This window comes from Salvelinus namaycush, chromosome 14 (assembly GCF_016432855.1).
Source record: "Salvelinus namaycush isolate Seneca chromosome 14, SaNama_1.0, whole genome shotgun sequence".
Classification (NCBI taxonomy): domain Eukaryota; kingdom Metazoa; phylum Chordata; class Actinopteri; order Salmoniformes; family Salmonidae; genus Salvelinus; species Salvelinus namaycush.
The window spans coordinates 36,845,538-36,856,485 of NC_052320.1; the positions used below are offsets into that span (position 1 = coordinate 36,845,538).

At 44.2% G+C, this 10,948-nt stretch overlaps 1 protein-coding gene across 1 annotated transcript; it reads right to left on the reverse strand.

The window, feature by feature from the left end:
- Window positions 1–18: 18 nt before the first annotated feature.
- On the reverse strand, window positions 19–10,656 carry map3k12 (mitogen-activated protein kinase kinase kinase 12). The gene is made up of 15 exons (XM_039007479.1): window positions 10,164–10,656; window positions 9,029–9,212; window positions 8,644–8,835; window positions 8,102–8,260; window positions 7,848–8,006; window positions 7,529–7,637; window positions 7,256–7,365; window positions 6,741–6,857; window positions 6,326–6,460; window positions 5,970–6,144; window positions 5,883–5,932; window positions 5,433–5,742; window positions 5,262–5,329; window positions 1,998–2,295; window positions 19–186 (listed from the first exon to the last, which is right to left on the reverse strand). Exons 1-15 carry the CDS (start codon window positions 10,654–10,656, stop codon window positions 19–21), a joined length of 2,727 nt encoding a protein of 908 aa, XP_038863407.1.
- Between the last annotated feature and the right edge of the window lie 292 nt (window positions 10,657–10,948).

The following is a 10,948-nucleotide window of genomic DNA, read 5'->3' on the forward strand; positions in this document are numbered from 1 at the left end:
GTGTCCAGTGTGTTGGCTCTATGGAGGCCCTGTCTGGGGCCCCTGAGGAGACCCTTGTTGGGGCCCAGAGGGGTACCCTGATGGAGGTGGCCAGGCCCCAGCGCTGGGTGGACGACTGAGCTCCCCACTTCCTGACTGGTCGAGCTCAGCGCTGTCGCAGTCCGAGTCGTCGCACAGGGCCCGACTCTGAGGTAGAGAGAGAAGAGAAACATTATGCTAGAGGTAGAAGATAAACAACGGAACCCTCAGAGTTATGGGAGGTGTTAATGGTTCTAGTCCATGGAAGTAGTGTCGATTAGAAACTAGTGGTGGGAAACAGGTAAACTACACCGACCAAAAATATGAATGCAACATGTAAAGTGTTGGTCCCATGTTTCATGAGCTGAAATAACAGATACCCAGATCATTTCCCATGTGCACAAAAAGCATATTCCTCTCTAATTATGGTCAGAAATTTGTTTACATCCCTGTTAGTGAGCATTTCTCCTTTGCCAACTACAGACCACGTGTCTGGCGTCATGTGGGCGAGTAGTTTGCTGATGTCAACATTGTGAACAGAGTGCCCCATGGTGGCAGTGGGGTTATGGTGTAAGGCATAAGCTATGGACAACGAACATAATTGCATTTTATCGATGACAATTTGAATGCACAGAAATACCGTGATGAGATCCTGAGGCCTGTTTCTTTTAAGGTATATGTGACCAACAGATGTATATCTCTATTCCCGGTCATGTGAAATCGATAGATTAGTGCCTAATGAATTTATTTAAATTGACAGATTTCCTCATATAAACTGTAACAAATTGTTGCATGTTGCGTTTATATTTTTCTTCGCTGTAATTAAAAATAACACAAGGTATACAGTGCCTTCGGAAAGTATTCAGACCCCGTGACCTTTTCCACATTTTGTTACGTTACAGCCTTATTCTAAAATGGATTAATAAAAAAATAAATCCTCATCTACCTGTGGTAAATTAATTTGATTGGACATGATTTGGAAAGTCACACACCTGTCTATATAATGTCCCACATTTGACAGTGCATGTCAGAGCAAAAACCAAGCCATGAGGTCGAAGGAATTGTCCATAGAGCTCTGAGACAGGATTGTGTCGAGGCACAGATCTGGGGAAGGGTACCAAAACATTTCTGCAGCATTGAAGGTCCCCAAGAGCACAGTGGCCTCCATCATTCTTAAATGGAAGAAGTTTGGAACCACCAAAGATTCTTAGAGCTGGCCGCCCGGCCAAACTGAGCAATCGGGGGAGAAGGGCCTTGGTCAGGGAGGTGACCAAGAACCCAATGGTCACTCTGACAGAGCTCCAGAGTTCCTCTGTGGAGATAGGAGAACCTTCCAGAAGGACAACCATCAATCAGGCCTTTATGGTAGAGTTGCCAGATGGAAGCCACTCCTCAGTAAAAGGCACATGACTGCCCGCTTGGAGTTTGCCAAAAGGCACCTAAAGACTCTCAGACCATGAGAAACAAGATTCACTGGTCTGATGAAACCAAGATTGAACTTTTTGGCCTAAATGCCAAGCGTCACGTTTGGAGGAAACGTGGCACCATCCCTAAACCTGCTCCAGAGCGCTCAGGACCTCAGACTGGGGTGAAGGTACACCTTCCAACAGGACAATGACCCTAAGCACACAGCCAAGACAATGCAGGAGTGGCTTTGGGACAAAGTCTCTGAATGTCCTTGAGTGGCCCAGCCAGAGCCCGGACTTCTCTGGAATATCTCAGGTGAGACCTGATAATAGCTGTGCAGCGACGCTCACCCATCCAACCTGACAGATCTTGAGAGGATCTGCAGAGAAGAATGGGAGAAACTCCCCAAATACTCAACAAAGTACAGAGCAAAGGGTCTGAATACTTATGTGAATGTGATATTTCAGTTATTTCTATTTAATACGTTTGTAAAATATTCAAAAAAGTCAAGGGGTCTGAATACTTTCCGAATGCACTGTATATCCAGTATCAGAGAGAGAGAATTGTGTTACTTCATTAGGATTCTGTAAAGCGTCCAGCAGGGCTTTGACCTGGCCCAGGGCTCCCTCCCTCTCAGACAGCCCGCCAGAGGCCTGCACCGGGTCAGTGTTGTCTGCTGGGATCTCTGACCCCTGCGACAGGAGGTCATCGCTGCGGTCGCCCAGACGGTCGTCCGTGTTGGTGCTGACGACGTCCGGCGTGCCGCTGTGGGAGTGGTCGGTGGTGTGGCCCTCTTCGCCATCCGACACAGAGAGGTTCTCCGAGCTGAAGGTAGACACCAACTGGCACTTGGTGATGCTGGTCGGACGTCTGGGGAGGATGAACGAGGGAGAAGAGGGAGATAAAAGAAGAGAGGATTCCAGTTTCGTTTCAGTTTTGATTAATTAATTTGATTAATATTGAATAGTCATATTTAATAGACACATTTTAAAGTCATATTGAATAGTAATATTGAATAGTCATACTGAACATTCATACTGAACATTCTTATTGAATATTCATATTTAACAGTCATGTTGAATAGTCATATTGAATAGTCATATTGAACATTCATATTTAACAGTCATGTTGAATAGTCATATTGAAAAGTCATACTGAACAGTCATATTGAATAGTAATATTGAATAGTCATATTGAATAGTAATATTGAACAGTCATATTGAACAGTCATATTGAACAGTCATATTAAATAGTAATATTGAATAGTCATATTGAATAGTCATATTGAATAGTCATATTGAACAGTCATATTAAATAGTAATATTGAATAGTCATATTGAATAGTCATATTGAATAGTAATATTGAACAGTCATATTGAACAGTCATATTGAACAGTCATATTAAATAGTAATATTGAATAGTCATATTGAATAGTCATATTGAATAGTAATATTGAACAGTCATATTGAGCAGTCATACTGAACAGTCATATTGAATAGTCGTACTGAACAGTCATACTGAACAGTCATATTGAAAAGTCATACTGAACAGTCATACTGAATAGTCATACTGAACAGTCATATTAAATAGTCATATTGAATAGTAATATTGAATAGTCATACTGAACATTCATACTGAACATTCTTATTGAATATTCATATTTAACAGTCATGTTGAATAGTCATATTGAATAGTCATATTGAACATTCATATTTAACAGTCATGTTGAATAGTCATATTGAAAAGTCATACTGAACAGTCATATTGAATAGTAATATTGAATAGTCATACTGAATAGTAATATTGAATAGTAATATTGAACAGTCATATTGAACAGTCATATTGAACAGTCATATTAAATAGTAATATTGAATAGTCATATTGAATAGTCATATTGAATAGTAATATTGAACAGTCATATTAAATAGTAATATTGAATAGTCATATTGAATAGTAATATTGAACAGTCATATTGAACAGTCATATTGAACAGTCATATTAAATAGTAATATTGAATAGTCATATTGAATAGTCATATTGAATAGTAATATTGAACAGTCATATTGAGCAGTCATACTGAACAGTCATATTGAATAGTCATACTGAACAGTCATATTGAAAAGTCATACTGAACAGTCATACTGAATAGTCATACTGAACAGTCATATTAAATAGTCATATTGAATAGTCATATTGAATAGTCATACTGAACAGTCATATTGAAAAATCATACTGAACAGTCATATTGAACAGTCATACTGAACAGTCATATTGAAAAGTCATATTGAACAGTCATATTGAACAGTCATACTGAACAGTCATATTGAACAGTCATACTGAACAGTCATACTGATCAGTCATATTGAACAGTCATATTGGATAGTCATACTGAACAGTCATACTGAACAATCATACTGAACAGTCATATCAAATAGTAATATTTGACAGTCATATTGAATAGTCTTATTGAACAGTCATATTGAACAGTCATACTGAATAGTCATATTGGACAGTCATATTGAATAGTCATATTGAACAGTCATATTCAACAGTCATACTGAATAGTCATATTGAATAGTCATATTGAACAGTCATACTGAACACTCATACTGAACAGTCATACTGAACAGTCACAATGAATAGTCATATTGGATAGTCATATAGAACAGTCATACTGAACAGTCATACTGAACACTCATACTGAACACTCATACTGAACAGTCATAATGAATAGTCATAATGAATAGTCATATTGAACAGTCATACTGGACAGTCATATTGAATAGTCATATTGAACAGTCATATTGAACAGTCATATTGGATAGTCATATTGAACAGTCATACTGAACACTCATATTGAACAGTCATACTGAACAGTCATATTGAACAGTCATACTGAACAGTCATACTGGACAGTCATATTGAATAGTCATATTGAACAGTCATATTGAACAGTCATATTGGATAGTCATATTGAATAGTCATACTGGATAGTCATACTGAACAGTCATACTGAACACTCATATTGAACAGTCATACTGAACAATCATACTGAATAGTCATATTGAACAGTGATATTGAATAGTCATATTGAATAGTCATACTGAATAGTCATATTGAATATTCATTGAATAACCACTTATACTTGCTACACAAAATCTCTGATTAGAATAGTAATATTTTACAAATGTTATTTGTATAACGGTACCAAACACTGACTCCTAAAATCATATCACATTACCATTTAGTGGAGATATCAAAGATGAGAAAAGAAGACATTTTTATCTGTTTTTTGGGCACTGGAGTACAGCAACATGCTGTACTCACCTTCAGTGTTGGGGAGTAGTGAACTACATATAATTCAACTAGTGATTTAACTACATTTTGCAGTAGCTTGGTGGTAGTTGAACTAAATTCTAATCTTGATAGTGCTTTCATTACTTTTGACATGTAGCAGTGTAGCTAACTACTGGAATTACACACTACCTTTTTTGCTAAAATAAAATATGGGTAGGCAAGAATTTTCTGTCTTTTTCGGCATCAGACCTGCCTAATTCTCACTTGAATCACAGTTGTGTTTAATAGGCTAAATGACACATTCTGTTAACGTCTGACTCCAGAGTGATCTGTTCTTGCAACTTGTAGTCTATGACGTTTCAGATTTAGACATGAAAATGTATCATGACGTAATTTGAATGTAGGGAACTACTTTTACAAAGTAACTTTAGTTAAGTAAACTACATGTTTCTTTAGGGTAGCTTAACTTCTTCAAGTGTGAAGTAATCGGTAGCTTGGTAAACTATATTTTCCAAGTAGCTTCCCCAACACTGCTCACCGTCTCCGTGGCAACTCCACCTCGCTGTCAACCTCCCCCTCCTCCTCCTCTGAAGACACGCCACGCCTCTGTGGACACAGCAGGGAAAACAGAATGGGTTAGCTAACAGATTCACAGAGATGAAAGGAGAGAGTACATACTGAACATAACTAGCTTCCATTGGGACTGTACCTGTTTGCGTGCGATGGCCGCCCTGTACAGGATAGCTGAGGGGGTGAGATGCCCTGATGCCCCCCGGGGTAACCGCACACCACTTACTCCCTCTTCCTTATCGTCCCCATCGTGGGGAAGGCGTGGGGCGCCCAGCACAGACCCCCTCCCGGCGGCCGCCCCCCTTCCACATGGCGAGTCTGGGCTGCTAGAGAAGGGGAACGAGGCCGCGTCCTCGCTGGGCGTGTCGCTGCGTGGGGTGGTCTCTGTGAGGTCATCCAGACCCCCCGCGCCCCCCTCGGACCCCCCCAAGCCCGCGGAGGCGCTCAGGCTGCCGCCCCTCTCAAGCCCCCCAACGGTGGGTTCTCCTTTCCCTTGACCCTCAGCCGCCAATGTGGTGCAGATGAGGTTAGGGCTGGAGGAGGACAGCTGCCTCTGCTGCTGCTCGTGGCCCAGGGCCCGCAGGGCCACGCTGGGGTCCTGGAGCTGCTTGGAGGGGCCCGTGCTGGAGCTGTTGGCCTGGGCAGGGTTGTCCCCGTCGGGAGAGGGTTGAGTGGCCTTCAGGCCGGCAAGGTCCCCGCTGCTGCCCTTGCCAGGCTTGCGGTGGCGGGTCTTGACCCTACGCGAGCGGCTGGGAGACGTGGAGCCCCTGTTGGAGCAGGAGGGGATAGTGACCTGCATCACGGAGGAATCCATCTTGGGAATGATCACCTCTGACTTGAGGATGTCTGGCCTATGAGAACAGAATAGAATAGGAAGTGATGGTCAGATGTGAAATAATTGGATAACAAATCTTCAGCTATTTATAATGGTTTCAACCGAGTATTTAGTTTTGCATGATCCACCTCCTTATAGGGTTCACATAAGAACTACTCTTGTCTCCTATGCTTTTGGCTCTCGGAATGAACTCTCACCTCTTTCCAGAGGGCAGTTTCTGTGGGACGTTTCTCTTCTTGATGAGTTTGTCCATGGAGTTGGAGGAGCTAGTCTGTCTGGAGCTGTGGTGCTTGAACAGTCCTGGGTACTTCTTATCTAAAGACTGCTCTCTCCTAGGAACACATCAATACCATTCATGTTGATCGCGTAAGAAATCGAGAAACTAGTCTGTTCTACATATTCTATTTCTATGACTTGTATCCTCTATAACCCGAAATACCCGAGACTATTTATCAACTCATTTTCAAACACTGCATGTTCAGTATGTCTATATGCCATAATAACTGACATGATTCATGTGATAAATTTGACTTTTCTTTATGCAAATGTTCCCGAGAACAAGCTAAACAACTAAATAAGCATCGAAGTGCTTTGATTGAGGGAGCCACCTACTTCTGCAGCTCTTTCTCTTTGAGCTCCAGCTGCAGCATGACAGCGTTGAGCTCCACGTAGAGGTTGTTGGTCCTCTCCAGCTTCCTCTCATAGTGCTCCCGGATGTCCAGAGCGTGCCTGAATGGAAAAGAGCGCACAAATGACATCATGCTCCGCATGAAAGGATGCAAGAAATGTGCCCCGAGACTATTATTTTCTATCTCTTTCTTTTTTCTATCTCCAACGATAGATAAAGGAAGGGCATTGGATAAAAAGGAACTGTAGACATTTGATGTTAGTGAAACTGCCTGTCGACATGACCATGCGATTACTGTACTATGGTTTCACAGCTCATAACAAGGCACCGCCCACTGGGCACACACTGGTTGAATCAATGATGTGGCCATGTCATTTCAACGAATTGAGTCTGGGCCCAGTGGGTGGTGGTTTTTCTCTTAAACTATCCTGGCATAGCATCACTTCCAGCATCTAAAAGAGAAGAGTAACTCTGCCTGTCAGAGTGTCGTGGTACAGACCTGAGCTCCTCTCTGCGTCGGTTGATCAGTTCCTCGTCCAGTCGGTGCAGACAGGTCCCCTCAGACTTAATCTTCTCAAAGTGCTGCTTCACCTCCTCCCGCCACTCAGCCTGCGCAACACACACACACACACACACACACTTAGACACTGGGTATATGTGCGAGTGTACACGTGCATGCAGATATTTGTGCACTCATATGTGTCACTTGGGAATGTGTTTGCTTGTGTATAAGTTCATCAGGTTGTGTGAGATATAGTGTAGAGTAGGCTACCTGAGACTTGAAGTATGTCTCCTGTGGGGTGCAGAGTACATCAGCTGAGGCTATATCCAGATGGAGGAGGATCTGACGGAAAGAGGGTCTATTTCTGGGTTTACAGTTCCTGCAAAGCCAAGGAGATATTTTCAGTCAGAGACAACTTTGGTATATCTACTGTATAATCAATATGGTTCTACGTGGGCCAAGTCTATCTGGGAAAGGTTTAAAAGGACAGAAGTTCCCGCTATCTATTTCCACTGCCGCCTCTCACCTCTCTATCCTCTTTTCCACCATCCCTCTCTTTCCTTCCCTCCCTCCCTCCATCTCCACTCACCAGCACTGCCTCAGGAGGATTTTGAAGCCGTCTGGGCAGCTCTCGGGGATAGGGAGGTTCAGGCTGTTGTTGCCCACCCCCCAGATGATGGCAGAGGAGTCCACATCCTTATAGGGGACCTCCCCGGTCAGCATCTCCCACAGCACCACCCCAAACGACCTGCAGTTCACAACACTCCTTATATTAGTGATCACTGAGATGGGATTGCATTGGTCATCTTTTCTATGGCCAAGAAGTTGGAATCCTTCACTTACCAGATGTCCACCTTCTCTGATACGGGTTCATTCCGAATGACCTCTGGGGCCATCCAGGCCACCGTACCAGCGAAGGACATCTTCATGCTCTTATCAATGAGCTCCTTGGAGGTGCCGAAGTCAGAGATCTTCACTAGGTCATCATGGGTAATCAGCATACTGCCAAGGATAGAAAGAAAACCACTATTATTGTTGATGTTCTTAAGCCAGAAATAGCTAAAACATTTTTTAGAAAGAGCTCATTGATTCACTTTGGAGACTTCTAGTCTCTATAAGCCAGGGGTGGACGACATACCTCCCGCCGACCGGATTTGGTCCGCGAGGCCATTCAATCCAGCCCGCGGGTGGAATTATGTTTTTGGTTAAAAAACACTCCGGGACACTCTTGAACGGACTTGGTTTTGACTAACAAATCAGTCATAAAAAAAATATGTGAGGCCCTCCGCTGAATTTGGAAATTGCGATGTGGCCCTCGAGCCAAAATGATTGCCCACACCTGATATAGGCGGATGGCTTTGATAATATCGAGCAGATGGACTCACTTGGGGGACTTGAGGTCTCTGTGGATGATCTTGTGGAGGTGCAGGTAGTTCATGCCCCCGGCGATGCCCATGGCCCAGTCAATGAGCAGGGAGGGGGTGATCTTCCTGCCTGCTCTCAGCACCTCGTACAGCTGGCCCTGGGCACAGTACTCCATCAGGATACAGTAGCAGGGAGCCTGGGTGCAGATACCCCTGGGGGACAGAGAGGGAGGGAAGAAGGAATGGAGGGAGGAAGGGAGAAGGATAAAGAGGAGAATAATAGTCAATGTCTGATGATGTCATGATGACCAACAGTTGGGTATATGTTTATACATTCTACTACTATAGTCCTATACATCTCTACATCTATGTTCTCTTGGGTTCAGGGTCAGGGAGTTTTTCTCACTTGAAGGTGATGATGTTGGGGTGCTTGAGTTTGCGTAGGTGCTTGATCTCCGTCTCCTTGATGTCCCGGACTTTTTTGACAGCCACCTCCTCGCCGTGGAACTTCCCCAAGAAGACCGCCCCCTGGGCCCCGCTGCCAACCCATTGCAGGTCTGAGATCTCTTCAAATGGAACCTCCCAGGATTCTAAGAATGCAACATCAACACAAGGAAGCAGTAAGTGACAGGCCGTGGGTGGTAGACGGCTCTAAGCAAACCAGCTGAGATGTATCATCTAAACGACATCCTCTGTTGCATTTTAATGGTCCACAAGGGAAAGACATCTACATATATATGACTTTCCTGTGGAAAAAGTACTTAATATCGACACATTAGTAGGTGTTTTCCCAGTTATGGCATCATAGCTCACGATTGGATCAATATGTGCAGTGTACAGTAAGGTGGCAGTTGGAGAGACATGTAGAGGCAAACAGCTGCACATCTCCCCAAAGCTAATCTCTCATCTCCCATAATCTGTCATAAGAGTGCAGTAGATAGATAAATAACTGAGAGTTTGGTCACTGTGAGAAGACAGACGCCAGTAGGCGGAATAAGAGAGACAAGCAGATTAATTCTGCATGAGGTCCACTGAAGTTTTGTGGTCTCAAGGGACCTGCTGCTGTAGAGGCAGCTGTTCTTGTTGTCTCGCTAACCAGCTGGGAATCCGCTACCGTAGATAAGACTGTGAATGAGGCTAGTGCAAAGGTAACATCAGCCGCATTATGGTGGAGAGTAGGGGATGGTGGCAGGAAGGCAGGAAGGCATAGTGAGAGATATAAAAAGAGAGAGAAATGTAAGCCATTTTAGTGAATACCCTCCAACATGAAAAGTAGCAAGGAAGAGCAGCATCTCGAAGTTGAACCTTTTTATTGGATATATAATGCATCACCATGGTTACGGATTTACCTCAACATCTTTACACAGTGAATGACTAACATTTCAAGTGACAATAGGCTCAGTATCCTACATGACATCTCCATCTATTTCTGTATTGGTTAAGGTATTCAGTATCCTAAAAGTATACAAAAGTCGTTATTAAACACAGAAGACCTTGTGCTGAAGTGACAAAGAACTGGCCGTTATACTCACTCCACACACCTTCCTGGTTATGCTTGTGTTCGGGGGAGTATGCTTTCCCGATCATGGTCCAGACGGGTTTCAGGCAGCCAAACAGCCCCTCCAGGAACCCTCCACCTCCTTGCTGCATCCGGATGCTGTCTGATTGGCTACGGACGGCCCCAGCCTCCGAGCTAAGCCCCGCCTCTGCCCCGCCCCCACACTGGCAGGCCTCATGCTCGTGTAACTTCAGCACACTGTTGTCAAAGTGGGCCGGGGGCCCGTCACTAGGGGTGGGGCTGTTGCCACAGGTGTGGGGGCACCCCTCAACCCCACCTGGCACCCCTGGTGCCCCACCGGTGTCGATGGACAACACGTTGCGGAGGACACACTGGGTGGGGGTCAGGTCGGTTTCTGGGGTGCAGGCGGGGGTGTCTGCATCCAACCTGCGGAAGGGGGGCTCTGAGATGGGGGTGCTGAAGCCTGAGAGAGAGGGGGAGGGGGCGCGGGGCTCATGGAGGCAGGTCCCACTCATCAGGGGGTCCCACAACACAGTAGCCAAGGATGGATGGGAGTACAGAGGGAGAAGGGGAGGCCTGGATGGGGAGAAACAAAAATGAAGAGAGAAGAAAAAATAAAATGAATCACTATAAATCAGCATAATCCATTAAAACCTGCTCTTTTGGAGCTGTCCAGTGCTGAAATATACCTGTATCTCGGTTTCTCATTCAAAACAGTATTTTCTGAATGTTTGGCCTTGTCAGTATGATACATATACTCTCAGAAAATAGGGTACGGTTAGGGTCAGTGGCGTACCACAGCTTTGC